The sequence below is a fragment of the Eurosta solidaginis genome, chromosome 4, assembly GCF_040869045.1.
Source record: "Eurosta solidaginis isolate ZX-2024a chromosome 4, ASM4086904v1, whole genome shotgun sequence".
In the NCBI taxonomy this organism is placed as follows: Eukaryota; Metazoa; Arthropoda; class Insecta; order Diptera; family Tephritidae; genus Eurosta; species Eurosta solidaginis.
This window is the reverse complement of record NC_090322.1, coordinates 138344062-138363240: the sequence shown is the minus strand read 5'-3', so window position 1 is coordinate 138363240 and position 19179 is coordinate 138344062. Positions and strand designations below refer to the sequence as shown.

The 19179-nt window shown below is 40.4% G+C and overlaps 1 protein-coding gene across 1 annotated transcript in view; it reads right to left on the bottom strand.

Moving 5' to 3' along the window:
• The window catches only part of LOC137250385 (uncharacterized), a 244203-nt gene that overhangs the window by 99766 nt on the left and 125258 nt on the right, over positions 1-19179 (bottom strand). Inside the window, exons 6-10 of the mRNA XM_067783058.1 lie at positions 11156-18805; positions 7633-7829; positions 7361-7568; positions 2437-2724; positions 2226-2374 (exon numbers count right to left, since the gene is read on the bottom strand). Of these exons, the coding sequence (XP_067639159.1) occupies positions 2226-2374; positions 2437-2724; positions 7361-7568; positions 7633-7829; positions 11156-18805 (8492 nt within the window). The remainder of the gene's footprint in view (positions 1-2225; positions 2375-2436; positions 2725-7360; positions 7569-7632; positions 7830-11155; positions 18806-19179) is intronic.

Sequence of the window (19179 nt, the reverse complement as noted above, 5' to 3'; positions counted from 1 at the left end):
AGGGCTACGTTAAAAGCGAGCGTGACAAGAGGAGTGTGTGAACGCTATCGTGAGTTGAAAAGGGAAGCGAGACGCCTTTTCAGGAAGAAAAAAGCAGAAGCAGAAAGACGTGAGTGCGAGGAGCTTGAGCTGCTAGCAACGAGGAATAACGCCCGAAAATTTTACCAAAAAATACGGCGACAGACGGAAGGTTTTAAGATCGGGGCAAACTCCTGTAGGAACGAAAACGGCGACCTTGTAACTGATGTCCACAGAGTGCTTAGATTATGGAGGGAACACTTCTCTGCTCTCCTAAATGGAGGCAGCAATTCACCGCGCAGAGATGAAGAACCCGATCCCGCAATCGATGATGATGGAATATATGTCCACGCCCGACTATGACGAAGTTAGAATAGCAATAACCAGATTGAAAAACAACAAGGCCGTGGGCGCTGATGGATTGTCTGCGGAGCTATTCAAGTTCGGCGGCGAGGAGTTGGTAAGGCGCATGCAGCAGCTCCTTAGCAAAATATGGGCGGAAGAGTGCATGCCCGACGGTTGGAATCTAAGTGTTCTTTGCCCAGTCCACAAGAAGGGGGATACTGCAAAATGCGCCAACTATCGTGGAATCAGCCTTCTTAATATCGCATATAAGGTGCTTTCAAATGTATTGTGCGAAAGATTGAAGCCCACCGTGAACCGGCTGATTGGACCTTATCAGTGCGGCTTCAGACCTGGTAAATCTACCATCGACCAGATTTTCACAATGCGCCAAATCTTGGAAAAAACCCGTGAAAAGAGAATTGACACACATCATCTCTGCGTCGACTTTAAAGCCGCTTTCGACAGCACGAAAAGGAGCTGCCTATATGCCGCTATGTCTGAATTTGGTTTCCCCGCAAAACTTATACGGCTGCGCAAAATGACGTTGAGCAACACCATCAGCTCAGTCAGAATTGGGAAGGACCTCTCCGAGCCGTTCGAAACTAAACGAGGTTTCAGACAGGGTGACCCCTATCGTGCGATTTCTTTAATTTGATGCTGGAAAAAATTATTCTAGCTGCAGAACTTAACCGCACTGGAACAATATTCTATAAAAGCGTGCAATTACTGGCATATGCTGATGACATTGATATCATCGGCTTAAACAAACACCCGCGCTGTTAGTTCTGCTTATTCAGAACTGGAAAAAGAAGCGGTAAAGATGGGTTTGATGGTGAATGAGGCCAAAACGAAGTACCTGCTGTCATCGAGAAAAGAGTCAGCGCATACGCGCCTCGGCAATCACGCTACTGTTGGCAGCCATAATAGGAAAAAGACTTCGTTTATTTGGAAACCAGCATCAACACTAGCAACAACATCAGCACTGAAATCAAGCGAAGAATCAGTCTTGCCAATAAATGCTACTTTGGACTAGGTAGGCAATTGAAAAGTAAAGTCCTCTCTCGGCGAACGAAAATCATACTCTACAAGTCACTTATCGTACCCGTCCTTCTATATGGGGCAGAAGCATGGACCATGACAACAACAGATGAAGCGGCTTTGGGAGTGTTCGAGAAAAAAGTTCTTCGAAAGATTTATGGACCTCTACGCGTTGGCGATGGCGAGTACCGAAGAAGATTTAATGATGAGCTGTACGAGCTATACGCAGACATCAACATAGTCCAGCGAATAAAAAGGCAGCGACTGCGCTGGCTAGGCCATGTTATGCGAATTAAAGATGATGCTCCGGCCAAGAAAGTTTTTCTATCGGAACCCGCCCATGGAAGCAGAGGTAGAGGGCGGCCCCACTCCGTTGGAAGGACCAGGTGGAAAACGATTTAAACTCCCTTGGTGTGACCAATTGGCGCCGATTGGCGGAGCGAAGGAGCAACTGGCGCGCTTTGTAGGACGGTCATAACCGTTTAGACGGTTAAGCGCCAATTAAGTAAGTAAGTAAGTAATATGGGCCACCCTAGTCGGCACTCAAGCTATCCTAAGGAATTGCGTCTCGTTGCAGTTGTTAACGCTAGAATGGCATTAAGTGCAGTCGTCGGGGTTGCTTTCAGGGCTCCCGTTGTGCTAGGCATTGGCCATTGGAATATATAGGCTTTGAAATCGCTGTTAATATCCAATGAGAGAGAGAGAGGGCGATAGACCCCATTGTACATATATACATATATGTAAATAATACTTTGCTCAATTCAAGCTTGATTTTAACTTACCCCTTTATTCCTCAATAGATCGCTATCGGCATCATCATCTGCATATGAAGTTTTAGTAATTGTAGTCGTTTTAATTTGTTTCGTTGTTGGTATGACACTCTCCACACCTTTCATTATGACGCTGGCACCTAAAAATTTATTTAACAATGAACGCGCTTCACGATCTTCAGCTGTATCACCAGCTTCCACAACTGCATAAAGATTTAGAGTAGTTAATACAGTAAAATTGAATTATCGAACATTTCTATCTCACCATAATCAGCGCTACGCATGCGCTCCAATGCATCATCGACACTGGTTACTACTTTTGTTTCACCGCTACTATTTAAGAATGATCGTGTGAACTTGGTTGATGAACGTGACGTGTTCATATGACGTTCTTCGCTCTCATCTTTATCGAATTCGGAAAAAAGGTGTCGAGATTTTTTCTGACGCAACTCCACATTTTGCTCATCTTCTGAATCTCCACCCATAGAGCAGTAGCCTTGGCCGCGATTGGATGTGGTGGTGATGTACTTTTCGGTTGTAGTTTCATAGGCATCTAAATTAATGAATTGATTAAGGTCATTTTAAGTTTGCTTTATCGGGATAGTTCTATTAAATCATGATTGACTATATACTATAGGTATTGAACAAAATTTGAATTCCCCGTAAGCTCATTTTGAATGATACTGGAGTTTGTCCATCGTTTTGTACTTTGGTTTGAAGAGTCGAGCTCCCAGTGTAAGCAAATCACCAAATAGGTCAATGAAATCTTAGTGCAAATAAAACTACTTGCAATATCAAATAATTATCAAGAACATTGATCACAGAGACAAAATATCATAACAGCCAAAGACATTATCCCTCCTTCTAAATAAAGCCTACTGGTCTCAAGTTAGCAACATACAGATTTTTCTGTTAAACCAACTGATTTCATTGGTCATTTCAACTGAAAACAGTTTTGAAAAAAAAGGGGCTTACTACTTTGTTCTTATGACCATGGTGCCGCAGAAATTTCTGTTGAATCAACCGCGTTCACAGTCATTGTAATGGTAAAAACTGTGAACTTAAAGAAAAGACCTCACTTGGACTAAATGTGTCCATGGTGTTATCAGAATTCGTTGGACGACCAAACGAAAAACTTCAATTAGGTACCAAGTCCTATGTTATAGAATATCTCCACCCTCTGGGCAAATACTAGAAGTATCTCGGACCTTGAGATCCGGCAACTCTGTCGCCCATAGTAGCTGCAGCCAGTCTTGACCTCGCGTGGGCAGAACAAGAATGCAGAACGTGCTCAACCGCTACTTCCTGCAGCTCCCACTTCCTACATCAGCTCTTACTGAAGAGGCCTAACTTATAAGCACGTGACTCCAAAAGGCAATGTCCAGTTAGTATGACCATCGTGAGCTTTAAGTCTTCTCTTTTTAGAGATATGAATAACTTTGTGAGTCTATCGCCATACGACTTGCGCATGATCTTTGAAACTTTGCAGTTCCGCGCTTCTGTCCACTCCTTTTGTTTTCTCGCAAACGGATTGGGACGTCCACCGTCGATTTATCGACTGCATCACCCTCGTTTACCAACTTATCGGCCTTTTCGTTACCTTCTATCCCCTTATGACTGGGAATCCAATAAGGATGTGTTGTCCGGCCAAAAAAATGTATGCAAGGCGCGATAGCCTCCGAAGAGATTTTGGGCCGAGCTTCTCTTCCAATTTGCGTCTTGCTCCTTTTTAATTTTTCCTACAAATTGGCGGGACGCGACCTCTTCGTTTCATGCCGACTCCCAACGGCATCTGCAAGGCAGATTAGTTTTCACTGAGAGATTTTCATGGCAGTGCTTGCCAAACAGTGCGAGGGGCGACCCCGCTTAGAAAAATTTTCTTCTAATTGAAAAAACCTTTTTTCTAAAATTTTCATGGCGCCTTGCCTGAAGTATGCTGCCATCACACCACGGCGGCCAAAGCTTCGTTGTATTACCAAAGAGGATAAGTATAATAAGAGACGTCACTGGTTACTTTGCATAATGTTTTGGTTAGGGTAATCGCAGGTCTTTTTTTGAGCGAGATGTGCATAAATGTATTTCTTGGCGTATTTGTATTTATTTTTCCGACTGTATTTAATTTATTAAATAATTCTCTTTACAAAAATCACATTTACATAAGGTGCCTACACGACATGGATAAATGCGAGGCAATCATAGAAAACATTAGGCATCATTTTTTTTTAATTTCCAGCGAGCTACTCGCCGCTCGTAGCAGACTGGTGACTTTAATTATATTTATCCTCTTTGGTATTACAATACACTTCTTGATGAAGAGCTGTTTGAGGTTATTGCCTCTATCGCCTCCTGACTATATATATATATACTGCAGTTTAAGCACGCTTCCTTCAGAATTTCTGCTTCTTGCTTCACGGTAAAAATTTCAGCCTGCAAGATACTACAGTTGTCTGGCAGCCTGTATGATCTACCTATTTCTAGACCGACACAGTTAACGGCAGTCCCGACCCCTTCCATTTATTTTGAACCGGTGTATACATGTACATTATGCTGGCCCCAAGACCTCTTTCAAGGCGGCTCAGGCACGATACCTTGTAGTCCATTCGCGCTATATTACACAGCACTATGCTGCTGTGGCCATACGGCCTGCACTCAAGCTGCCTCTAGGAACTATGGGCTTCCGTATGCTGAATTGTTCCATGATGAGGAAAGGAAATAAAAGGTCGGAAAGGAAAGAAAAGGAATGGAGATAAAAATAAAGGAAAATAAAGGAGATAAAAAGGAAGGAAAGGAAAAGAAAAGAAAGGAAAGGAAAGGAAAGGAAAGGAGGGAAAAATAAAGAAAGGAAAGAAAAGAAAATGAAAGGAAAAGAAAGGAAAGGAAAGGAAAGGAAAGGAAAGGAAAGGAGGGAAAAATAAAGAAAGGAAAGAAAAGAAAATGAAAGGAAAGGAATGGAAAGGAAAGAAAAGAAAAGGAAATGAAATAAAGAAAAGGAAAAAAAGAAAGAAAATGAAAGGAAAAAGAAAGGGACGCGAAGCCGGAATCAAAACCGGAAGGCGTGCTATCGAAGTGTAGATTTTTTATCGAAAAGTTTTCGATTTGCTATTGGAGTATTAGCAATTTGTTAACGGCGTGTTTTTCATTTACTAACGAAAAGTTATCGATTTATCATTGACAAGTAATCGTTTTATTATCGAAAAAATTTCCATTATTGATCGAGAAGTTTTCGATACGATATCAAAAAGTATCGATTTGATATAGAAAAACTACCGATTTATTTACAAAAGGTTATCGATTTTATAGATTTTTTATTGGAGCGTTACCGATTTGTTATCGGCGTGTTACAGATATGTTATTGACGACTGACCAGCCTGTTATGAAACAGAAAACGAAAACACTTCAATATGAAATCGATGACACATCTGTAACCCGTGTTGTTGTTGTTGTAGCGATAAGGTTTCTCCCCGAAAGCTTTGGGGAGTGTTATCGATGTGATGGTCCTTTGCCGGATACAGATCCGGTACGCTCCGGTAGCCCAGCACCATTAAGGTACTACCCCACCATCTCGGGAACGATTTGTATGGCCACACTAAACCTTCAGGCCATCCCTCCCTCCCCACCCCCAAGTTCCATGAGTAGCTTGGGATCGCCAGAGCCTCAGTTGTTAATGAAACAGGATTTGCCACGGATATATGAGGTTGACAATTGGGTTTGGAGAAGCTATATATTGTGCTGGCAACCTGAAAAGGTTGCGCTACACAGCCCCTTGAATCTGGTATTTCAGTGGCCTCTTACGACAGGCATACCTACCGCGGGTATATTCTAACCCCCTGACCCGCTGGGGGTTCCGTAACCCGTTGAAGCCGATGACTCGGCCTTAAAAAGCCTGTAAAAAACCATATAAAACAATATCTGGTCGGTCTTGGTTGCTATCGATAAGAAGTCCAAAGAAGAACTTCTCAAAAAGTCTGAAGTTATTGGTGTGTGTAAAGCAGGGATGCACCTTAACGTTAAGCTAATCGTTTATCAAAAAATTTCCACCGTTTCCGTTGAAACACTTCGAAATATTATCGATAAAGAAATTATCAAGATAAATTGTATCTCGTTTTTAACCGAAACGAAAAGCTTTCGTTAACGTTAAAAACGTTACCAAAAACGTGATACTTTATGTTTGAATTGTGCTGGCAATGCTATAGCCATGGTGAAGCCGTAAGGTGGCAACAACGAGCGCACATACACACACAAACTCTATGTAATTTGTTTGTGTAATTCGTTGGTGGTAATGTCAAAAATACTCTGAGAAATGTTTGTACTGTCAAAATTCATGAGAAAAGTTGCAATCAGCTTGGCTAATGCTTTCACCTTTAATGACTCCGCCATCAATCAGCTTTGCCAGCATAGTTTGAAATTAATAATCAACATAAACGATTTGATTTCGTTTTGATATGGCAGAAAACGAAACGAAATCATTTCGTTAATTTGACGATCTTAACGTTAATAAACGAAACGAAATGACTTCGTTTCGTTTATTAACGTTGATTATCGTAACGAAATGATATCGTTTCGTTGGTTAAGCATGCCTGGTGTAAAGTAACCTCTGTTGTGTGCTAGTTATTGGTAAATAAAATTGCACTTTTTTATTTAATTTGGTACCGCTACGTTGTTCTAGGCAACAAACTGTGCGCTGCACAAACAACAACAATGCATTCTTCTTGACTAATTGTTGTTGTAGTTATGGAGACTACTTTCGTTATGATTTTCGTATGTATAGGGCAAGAGTTAATTAGAATTACTACAAATAGAAATTTCTTCCGAATTTGAAAAAAAAATATGTATGTATGTAAGTTGAAAGCTTTCTTGTCCCATATTTTTTGAATCGAGTAACAGAATAAGTCCCCAACTGTCAACAAATTGGCAACCCATGGGAGAAAACAAAATTGGGGTACTTCTGCCTAGTCTTAACAAAGGCTACTGAAGTATGTACCAAACGTACCACTCGGTGGTGGTAGCTCGTAAATAACCATTTGGAGCTAGCGATTCCCGAGCGAAAGTTGCCGGAGATCTAGTTGCTCCGCAATGGAGACTTATTATTATTTTCCAATTTTTGCGACCAAAGAAGTTGCGTCTTCAATGTCTAGTTGCTAAACTTCTCATGTTATTAAGGTTCTTATATAAAATGGCCTCTTATTTACCTCCACATGGTTCTGCTGATGATCCGCGACTTGTGCGCAATATTAAGCCAGCCTTGGGATAACCTGATTTCTCAGCTGTAGAGTGCGTAGACTCTTTGCGTATAAATTTCTCACTCAGCTCTTTTACGGAACCACGACGCACATATTGGCTCGATGTAGTATTAAATTCTTCTGTATCCGGCATAGTGGCTTCAGGCTTTTCAAACGCCTGAAAAAGAATTTAATTATTTATGATAAATTAAATGAGAGTTAGTAATTTATCAGTCACTTACGTGATTCTTCTCGATCTTCTCAAATTTTCGAATAACATCTACATTGTCTCTTGAGGATTTACGAGTTTGATCAACACTTTTCTTCATTTCTTCAAGTTCATCTGCATTGGTTGAGTAAATGTATTCCTTACGTTCGACTTTCGGCTTAGTTTTGCTATCGGAATAATACTTTTCTTCGATGACATAGCCCGTGACTTCTGTTAAAAGAAAAAATTCAAAAGTTATTAGCAGACCGCCAGACGTAGTTCTGACCTAACTAAAGAAGTTCTTATCTTTTACTCTCTGCTCTCTTTCTCTCTTCATTTTAATTTCCTTTCATTCTCTCCTATCTCACATTTTCCATCTCTGCGTCTTTCCCTGTATTCATTCTTCTCTCTGTTAGCTCCCCCTCCTCTTCCCCCACTCCATCTATCTTGGTCTAACTCTCTATCTTGGTCTATATATTTCCCAGTCTCCCCTCGTTTTTTCTCTCATTTCCTCTATTCAGGGAGTTGTCGTGTTGGAACAACAAGACCGCAGGACACTCAAGTATACTAAACAAAAACAGTTTTCTTCCTCCTAGCACGGATCGCTGTGCGACCACAACAGTTGCGGAAACCAAAGATGACTTCGTACGAAACTCTCTCATTTTTTGCGCTCTCACGAGGGATTTATCTCAAATTTGTGCTGGCAGCAATCACGGATAAATCTCTCGCGCCAGCTGAAGCGGGTGCCAGAACAAAAAATGTGCCAGCTAAAACGAAAAACGGGCCAAAAATGTCGGTAAACTTTAGTTTGACCTACAACTGTAGAATAGCGGTCAAAAATTATGGGGAAAAGGATAAAAATACCTGTTTTAGTGTAAGTATTATTAGTTCGAAGGCGGAGGGTAAATATTATTTCCCATTCAAAAGTTATCACTAAAAACAGGTTTTGTAAATATGAAGTCCCGATACAACCAGTCCATTTTGATGACAGAACCTGGAACGTGAGACATGTAGGATAAGCTCTATCCATTAAATGATGTTAACTATTATATCATAAGTCCGATTTACTGGAATTTCAAAAGAATATATGATTTTCACTGTGAGTTAAATGCGTTACAATATTTGACTAATTAATTTAATCAAAATGTAAATTTTACTTAGTTTTGTTTATATTTAACTCTAGCTAGTCGTATTATTGTAAAATAAGTTTAAAGGAATGAATATTTTACGACTATCATTTTATTAAATGATTGAAACTATAATCGCCGAAATGTATGTCAAAAATCTCCATATCCAGATTTATTAATTTTTGTTTGGAGTGGCATCATTGACAAAAATGTGCATTTTGACAGCGCTCTCTCGAAGCAAAGAGTTGAAAATCCATTCATCTATGGCGGAACCAACTTTAAGATAAACATCCCCAGCAGGGATGACTGGACGGAGTCGGATAGGTGCCTTGCTATTGACAGCAGCATTTCCATATACACGGTCGGCTCCAAGCTAAACGGTAGAGTTGGAGGTGGAGTATACTCAAGGGACCTCGACCTCCAGCTCTCCTTCAAACTACCGTACCACTGCAGTGTATTCCAGACAGAAGTTACAGCCATAATGGAAGCTGCAGCTAGGATAGGGACACACACCGTCGGCAAAGAAATTTTTATTTTCAGCGACAGCCAAGCTGCCATAAAATCTCTTGGCTCCTACTTGTCCAATTCTGAACTAGCACTAAACTGTCGCCGTTCTCTTCAAGAGATGGCTCAACAGAACCACACCTCACATGGGTCCCTGGACATAGGGATATCGAGGGAAACTGCATTGCAGATGAAATCGCTAGACAGGGTACAACCAGGCAGGTTCTTCCTGGCCAAGAACGCTTAGGTATGCCACTGTCCACATGCAAGCTAATGCTAAAAGAGCTCATCCACCATCAAGCCGACGAAAGATGGCTACAAACACCGGGGTGTCGAACATCGAAAGAAACCTGACCTAAGTGGGATCCTAAAAGATCCCGCCACGTGTACAACCTAAGAAGGGATAAAATGTCCCCACTTCTGGGGGAACTAACTAGTCATTGCCTCATAGGCAGGCACGCAGAAAAGTTAGGAGTGCCTTATCGTCGATGCTGTAGAAGTTGTAAAGAGGATGAGGAGGAGGAAACGGTGATTCACCTCATTTGCAACTGCCCACCACTAAGCGGAGCACGGCAGCGCTTTCTGGGTGCTCCATTTCTTGATAATCTGAGCCAGGTTGTGGAGCATGATGTCAAGCGCCTGGTAGCCTTCATCAGGTCCTCAAAATGGTTCAAAGAGGAAAGGTAACGGTGTATTTTCGTGGTATCACAACGGGCCTAATACTACTGGCCTAAGTGTGCCCTCGGGCAGCCACCTCAACTTACCTACCTACCTACCTTCCTCTATTCAAATCTCTAGCGATGTCCTTCCTAAAAAAATGTATGCAAAATATACATAAGTGTAGGCAAATCACAAAAAATCGATCATATTATGAAGAATATTAGCAACACTAAGGGATACTATCATCTCTAAGCCGATACTAAGCAGTGACTTGTATGTACATAAACAAATCAATCATTATGTATGTACATGCCAGCAGCGGAGAAATGCTCACAAAAGTATGCAATCATCAGCAAAGTATTTCTCACACATACTCATGCATATATCTGAGATGCTCATAAAAGTAGGTAATCATTTGTGCAAGTATCACTCACATATACACGCGCATATGAGAAGCTATAAACGTTCATCTGTAGTTTATAGCTGGTAAACAAGTAGTAAATTCTAGAAGAAGGAACGCCTAGAAGTATGTGAACGAGACATCACAGAGTATAAAAGGAGTTAAAGCTGAGTAAGCAGTAATCAGTTGGATTTAATCTCGCTATTGGTTGTGAAGTGTTATTGTGAAGTACTTTCAAGTAGTCTAATAAAGACCAATTTTGCATTATTGAATATTGGAGTTAGTTATTCAACAGTTTAGTGATTCGAACGTTAGCAGAGGATTTGGAATAAGCAGAATTTCCGTAAGTTCGTTACAATATATAAGACGTTTTTCCATGGATCGTTTTTTAGTCCACTACTCAGAAAAATTATTTCCGAAGTTGCCGCCGTAGTGTGGTGGTAACGTGCTCCGCCTACCACACCGAAGATTCTGGGTTCAATCCATGGGCAAGGCACCATAAAAATTTTAGAAAGAACGTTTTTCTAAGCGGTGTCGCTATCGGCATTGATTTGGCAAGCACTCCGAGTATACTTCTGCCATGAAAAGCTTCTCAATACCAATTCATCTGCCTTACAGATGCCGTTCCGAAACGACAAAAAAACTTAGGAAAAACTAAAGGAGCACGACACAAATTGGAAGAAAAACTTGGTCTGAAATCTCTTCGGAGGTTATCGCCCCTTAAATTTATATCGAAATTAACCAACTCACATAGCTAAGCTTTAAAATGCAAAAACCCCTCTGCAAATCGAAACTTTCTGTGCGCAGTTATTACATTAAATCGATATTTATCGACTCTATCTGAATTAAGCTCATTTTACACTTACCTTCAGTTGTTTCACAGGGTTGACTGGACTTTTTCTTTTTCAATGCCTTAATACCGAATAATGGCAAACCATTTTCATCTGTAGGTCCTATGCCGTAGCTTGATGTGATACAATCCTCTTCAATATTTCTGTTATGCTGTTGAGTCTGGCGTTGACTTGTCGTCTTTGATGTTATGGTCTTACTTGCTGTAGTGCGCATTGCTGGTGAAGCGGGCACTCTACGTGGACTACTACTTGGACTCTTGAGTAAATTTGTACGATCTACCCAGATGGGTGCGCTGTTGTCATCTGTCCTCGGTTTACTTGATTTGCGTTCTGGTTGTGAACGTGTGGTTTTAACAGTTGTCACCTTTGTTGTAGTGTACATATCGTCACGTTGTTTCGGTGCACGTCCTTGTGGGCTTGTTGTGCGTCCTTGTGGACTGGTTGTACGTCCTTGTGTACTGGTAGTGCGTTGGTAAGATGGTTTATTGCCTGTGTCAGGACTCTTAGTACGTGACTTCATATTCGAATCTGGAATTTTTCGTCCATCTCCTACAGGACTCTTAGATTTAGGAGCTGTGTGTGGTTTGCTTTTAGGCTTTTCATAAACCTTGCGACTATTATCGTATCTCTCCTCAGCATAATCAGTCTGTTCGCTGCAAGCATACTCTTTATGACGTGAAGACTTCGAAGAAGCCGAAGTACGACGTATTTCCTTTACAAACTCGTGCGATTTTCCGCTTTCAGGACTGTGTGCACGTTCTGGTGATGATGTAGGACGTTTTGTGCTTTTACTGCGACCATTTGGAGTTTTGGAATACGTGGTTGCTGTTGTCGTCATTTCTTCGTCGGTATACAATTTACCATGATGCTTTGGGCTTGTACTACGTGCGTTAGTTGCTTTTTGTGGTGCGCATTCTTCTGTTGTTTGTGGTCGTTTTGGGCTCGTCGTACGCTCGTATGGTCTCTTAATTTGTATATCTTCCTCTTGCTTAACATCAGTTTCTTGGCGATGCACATTTGATGTGTATGTTGATGATTTATGAGTGGAATTAATGGATTTGGAAGTTTTAGTTTCGCTTTGGCTTTTGTCAACCAGCGTTTCAGTATTGAGTAAATTCTTCTTAACCAAACGTATTTGCGCACGTATACGACGTCTTAGCTCATATGATGTGACAGTCTCCAAAAGACGTTCCAATACTTCTAATTCAAAAATATTTTCAACATCAATATCTTCCGGAATGCTGGCTGTACGCTGCGGCTTTTGAGGCACATCAAATTTCACAGCAGCATTCGAACGTCCGCCGTAATTATGCTCCGACTCAACTGAAGACTTTCGTGAATAATTTTGCTTATTCACTTCCAAAGAATCACGACGTATATGTTCTAAAGAGCTTACTGTATGATCCATATATGAAGGACGACGTCCCACCGGTGATGGTGAGTTGCTACCAAATGGGCTTTGTGTTTTGCTTGTAGTAGCGCCATTTTCGAATATGTTACGACGCGCCGCGACCGTATCATTAGTAATACGTGTGCGACCAATGGTTGTTGTTGTTGTTGGGGTTTGTGTCTTCACTTGCCGTTCTGGATGTTGTTCTACAATAGTTTCAATAATTTCTATATCAGAACAGTCAGGTGATGGTGTATGATGTTGATTTGTGCGCTCAATTACTTTGGTGCTGGTTTTATTGGTGCTTATTGTGCCGTAACGTGTAGGACTTTGTGAGAGAGTTTGTGGTTTTGAATTTTCTGTTATGAGCGCTTTGCGTTTCGGTTCTTTTTCAGTTGGTGAAAAACGCTCGATTTCTGTCTGAACAGTCTCTAAATAATCCTTTGTATTCGATGAACTTCTGCGGCGTGTTTCGGATGTAAATTCTGTTTCAGAGTCGTAATCGTTAATATTAATTTCAGTCTCGGCAGATGGTTTTCTTCGCGGATATTGATTAACAGACTCTGTAGATGGCTTACGTTGGCATCTCTGTGGTGGTGTTTGATGTACGCGCTCACCGGAAGAGGGCTTGCGTTCATATGGCGAAGTGGCATCGTCTACCGGTTCTGTTGTTTTTTTTCGACCAGTTGTTGAATGTTCACGAGTTTGTGGCTCATCTTTGCTTGGTTTACGCGCAGCTGGAACTGAAAAAGGCACTTTGTGTGTCTTCGGTTTGACAGGCGACTCGGGCGCTACTTTTCTAGTATCACCAACTTCGAAGCGTTGCTTAGTCAGCGCAACTGTTGAAGTTTGTAATTTTATTGGACTCTTACGATTTTCAAGTTTATTTGTAGGCGTTGATGGCTTGCGTTCGATATCAATATTGATTATTTCACTATCATCATCAGCGCTCACTTTCTTTGTTGTAGTGACTTGCATCTTTGTTTTAGTCACCACTGTTTGTGGCACATTTTGAGTTCCATTGGGTTCTCGTTTAATCGGCGATTGTGCTCGTGGTTTCTTATTTGTGTCATAAATTGATGGTCTTGATAAAATTTCTTTCTGTCGCTTCAACTCAATTTTCGTTACATGATCTTTTGTGTGTGGTATGATTTCATCTTCTTCCGGCGCACCAAGAGTGCGCTTAACAGTGGTTACTTCGTCCTCCCTTGCATGATCAGTATAACGTTTGGTTCTCGTTGTATTCTCGAATACAGTTGGCCGTGAAAGTATATCTTTCTGACGCCGTTTCTCAATTTCGATTGTATGATTCTCTGAGAAAGGCATCAATTCATCATCATCACTCACACCCTCCGGGTACCCAGGCTCACTCTGCTTCGAAATGGTGCGTGTAATCTTTGCTACCAACTCTGGTGATTTTTGTGGTGTTGTGTCCGCCAATTTTTCTGCAGTACTTAAAAATTTGTTGACTTTTTGTGAGACAGTTAAAGTACAGTCATCCCGACGTAGCTCCTCGTCTAAGTCAGAATAATTGGGGCGCTCGATTTCGCGCACCGGTGTAGTGAGTTTTGTTACCTCTTCAGCGGTTTTTATAAATTTATTCACTTTTTCATCTACGCTCAGCAAGCATTCATCGTTTTCTGGCACCTTTGGAGTTTTATCGAACTCCCTGCTAAAAGGACTCGATGCTTTTGGTTTTTTAACTTCTTCTGCTGTATGCGTAAACTTGGAAACCTTTTCATGCACACTCAATAGGCAATCATCATCAGGTTTATCCAGCGATGGATAGTCTAAACTTTTAGGTGCTTCAATAGTGGGATTATCCAATATATCATCCTCCTGCAGATCGACCAGCCTAGCTATTTTGTCAGTTTTTATTTCAGTTATATGACAATTAACAAATTCATTAGACTCCTCTTCGAATATTGGTATATTTGTTATAACGGGTTTCTTGCGTGGCTCATCTTCAGGCTCTTGCACCACATCTGGATAACGTGGCTTACCCGTATCCATATGCACCGGTACTGGTGTTGGTACAATTTTATCGGGCGATGGTTCGCGTGAACTCTTCGCGTGTTGTATATCGATTACAACATTTTCCATTTCATGCGCATTGATGCGCTTATCGGTTGTTGTTAAATTTATTGTTTTTGTTGTGAAACATTTATTTGGACGGCGTTCACCCTTTGCTGGTACGGTCGGGATGTGACTTGCACGTGGTGCATAAGAGTCAACTTCAGTTGGCTTATTACTCACTTTCATAACTTGCTCGCTAGTTGAGCGTGTCATTATGGCGCTTTTATCTTTACGCGTAACACTCGGTACTGGCGCCGATTCTTTACGTTCGGTAACCAGCTGTCGACGAAATTCTTTTGTAGGCGTATCCTCACTCTCTTTTGGTGTTGTTGTTTTCTTTATTTGTGGCTTATGCTTTTCGAGTGTTTTTTCAGCAGGCTTAGGTGACTTGGGCGCCGTATGATCAATTATGATTTCTGTATGTACAGAGATATTACTGGAACGTCTGCGCTCCGTAAAACGTGTTGGACTCATGGCAGGTGATGAGTCTGATTCTGTATCAGTGGGTTGCTTATTGTGCGTGGCAGAACGTAAGCGATCTTTGATGGTAGAGTTTGGCGTTTCTTTATGCGGTTTCTTTTTTTCACTATCAACTGGAGTTTTTGGACTTTCCACCTTTTGTGTATGTCCTGTATGCGGTCTTGTTGGGGATGTTGGCTTGTGTTTATTTTCTGGTTTTTCAGGTGTTTTGGTCGCCGAATTATTCTCACGTGGTTTTTGTTTTGTTTCAAGTGTTTTAGTCTCTGTCGTTTTCGCTGTTGTAACTCTAGTATTTCTTGTAGAATCTTGCTTAAAAGTTGATGATTTACCATTAACTTGTGGCTCTTTCGGGTTTCTAATAGGACTAGTACTTGGTGATGAATTTGGCGACGGACGTTTTTCGTCTACTAATTTTTTCAAAGGCTTTCGTGGTTCGTTTTTCAAAGTAATCTTTTGCTCCTCTGCGTCTTCTTTGCGACATTCCATCTCCGTTTCAGTTACAACAGTGTCCGGCTGTGATTCTTCATCCGTATCTTTATCAGCTGTTTCCGACTCACTAGTCGAATATTTTATAGGCTCGACATCTGTGATTTTTTTATTTGTTTTGGGTGTTGTTTTCGTAATATTTTTAGTGTTTGCGTTGATATTTTCTTCGTTTTTAACGTAAGTTCGTGATACGCGCGTAGACTTGCTTGTAGTGTGCATTTCTTTTTCAGCCGTGTCCCTTTTAAATGGCACCACCGTCTCTTTGATAACGCATTCTACTTCTTCAATTAAGTCTTTATCGGAGAAGTCAATATCAGCGCGCTTTTTAGGTTTCTCATTTGTATATGTGTTTTTGGGAACCTCTTTCTGTGGTTTAATGGCTTCTTTTATATTATTGAAATAATTCGGTTCATCATCTTCACAGTCCCCAATACGTACTTCAAACTCTGTTTTGTTTCCCGTTACCTGCTCTTCTCCAACGACTGGTTTATTGACTGCTTTATCAATCGGTTTCTCATTCGATTTATCATCTGGTTTATTTTTGTAACTACCTGGTGTATCACCATACTCTTCCATCCCAAGTATTTGACGACAACGATCTTCGAACGTTTCTCTCGGATTCACACCTTTTTTCTTGTAAGTGGGTGAATTAGGTTCCGGCTCGGGCGCCTTCGAGAAGAAAGCTCCATCTGGCATCACTTTTTGTGTACTTTCTATATCAATGAACTCTTTGTTAGAGTTTTTAGTATATTTATTTGTGTCGTTTGTAGTCTGAAAGAGTTCTTCAACGCGTTTTATTTCATCTGAAGATGGCACTCTATCAAGTGGTTCGATAAAAATTTCACTATCGTATACTGGCCGCCTTTCAATAACGTTTTTAGTTATAGTAGTTGCAGTTTTCACATTTTGATCTTCAAATCTTGGTTCACATGCGTCAGGAGCTGAGTTCAGAGGTTCTTTGTCATCAGCTGTTGTCTCAGATTTGTTGGTGCGAATATCTTTTCTACTTGTTGTGATAGTAGTCGTTTCATATGTGGTTTGTGCGGCTTGTTGTTCGTCATCGTCTTCGCTTGAATCCGTGTTTCTTTGTTGCATCAACTTAGATTTCTCTGTTACTGTTTCAAACGCTGCCGGTTCCTTAGTATTATCTGTTAGTTTGTGTTTCGGTTCCGACCTTAGAGGTTGGTTAGGTTTCTGCGCTGAACGTTGTATATTTTTAGTTTCCTCAAACGACTCCGTCAATCTTTCAACCGTTGATGGTTTTGTGTCATTGTCATACGGTTCACTTGGTTTCTTTGTCGTAGGCTTGCGATCCCCTGGCTGTAACGATTTATCACTAACTTGTGTTTTATCTCCCACTTTGCTTTCAAATGTTATAAATTCCTCAGTAATATTCTCTGTGGCTTGTTTTTTATTCGTCTTATTAAAAAGTTCTTCCACTCGTTGTGTTTCGTCAGTTGTCGTGTAGCGTGGCTCATTCGCATGTAATGTTTTAACTTTAGTTGTTATAAAAGCAGTTGTCTGTTCTTCAATCGGTTTCTTAGACTGTATGCAGCTTTCGGGCTCATGCGGTCTACCTTTCCGAGATTTAGTTGACACATTTTCATATTCTTCGTCATATTCATTGGGCCGTTGAGGCTTGTTATGGGTTGATTTTATGTTACCACGTTCTGTTGTTATTCGTATTATTTCTTCATCATCTTCATCACTATATTCAGCTTCTGTCGGTTTTTTTCCCAATGGTTTTCGGTCACTTGGTTTGTCTTCCAACACTTCATCAGTATTTGTTTCAGTGGTTGATGTTTTTAAATTCGATTTCAAATTCCTAACATGCGTTGATTCTGTCTTTGCAGTTTCGTTACAAACAAGTAATTTTCTGTTAATTTGACTGTACTCATCCTCGCTGTCTTGAGGCTCACTCGCACGTATAGGTGATTTACGACACACTGGTTCTACGGTTTGTTTACCGCCTTTGGGTGTCGTTATGTTGTCTCTACTAGGTTTACGTTGCATATGATCTGTTGTTCTATCTGCAGATTTTTCAATTCTAGTTGGTGAAACATTTTCATCGCGTATTTTGCTACTAGTTGTAGTTACTGCAGTGGTTCGTACTTTATTTGTGTCTATATTCTTTTTTGCTACAAAATCTGTGCCTGGAGGTTTTCTGTCAATTGGTTTCGGACCATTATTTGTTGTTTGTTTATGCTCTGGCTTATCAACAGGTTGTGGTTTATCTTTGCGTGTCAACTCAATTGTATTAATATTTGAAGTTGTATCACTTAATGTACTACATGTTGGACTCAGTTCAACCGTTATTGTGCGTTTCCTTGTTGGTTTACGCTCAGAACTTTCATCACAGGGCTCACTTTTTGCTGGTTTTACTGTTTGCTGCTTCCTGTCTTTACTTGTTTCTGTTGCTTTTCTAGTGGGACTTTTTTGCTCTTTGTCTGGCCTACTTTTGCCTATTTCACTGGGTTTCCTACAACTTGGTTGCTTATCCTCATTAGTAGCATTTATATTATGATTACGTGTAGTTTTGTAGCTTGTAGTTGTGGTCGTCGATACTTTTGTTTTATTCACATCTGAAGTTCTGCGTGTTGGACTCGTTGTTTTTTCTATAGGTTTCTTATCTTCTGGTTTTCTTCCGGCACTCGGCGCTCTTGGTTGTTTTTCATTTGTTTTTCTATTCAGAGGTTCACCTTGTGCGCCAACTTTTGGGCTTTTATTTACGGTGTCTAAAGTTTTCTTATGCGTAGGTTCTTTATCTTTTGGTTTTTTGGTAAAAAAACTCTCTCCCGGATAATCCGAAGTATCAATATATGTTTCATCCGCATCAATGTCTATTGTTTCGTTGTAATCATCTCGCGGTACCTCATCATTTCTTGGTTTACCATTTACAGTGTATGGTTTTTTATTGCTTTCTGTATCTAAAATTGTATCTTGCCAATCATAATTTTCGAATGTTTTCTCTCTCACAACAGTCCTACGCTCCTCCTCAATATTACTGGTCTCTTCATTTTTAGTTGACTGACAAATGTGTTGTGGACTCTTTGGTCCCTGATCTGGTGACGGATTACGTTGTTTAGGTACGATTACTGATGAATTAAGTGGTTGATTATGTGAGATGGGCTCTTCATGATAAACATCCTCAAAATCGTTCGATTTGGGATGTGTGCGATGCAAGTTATGATGATTACTTGGTGCTGTTGGTGAAAATGGTGATGATGATTTCTCTGTTTTGGAAAATTACACAGCGAATATGAATAAATGCATTAATCAGCACGCTCGTGTCAGTGATGTTTAAATAAAATACGTTATTGTACGTTTACGGTTACGTTACGTTTATTTATATGGGATTAGTTATACATACATTTTCAAACTATTTATAGATTTCTTTTGTTGGTTATTTATTGGTTAGCTCTAGAGGTTAAATATAATACTAGTTTTAGGTTATTAAAAGCTTGCCATGCCACTTTTATTTGTTCTTTAGTATGGAGTTGCCAATGTTAGGTGTATTTAAGCATTTTGCTTTAAACGCTGTTTTTAATTTATTTTTTTTTTATTACTTCGTTTGTTTATTAGGTCAAATATTTCTTGTCTTTTCTGA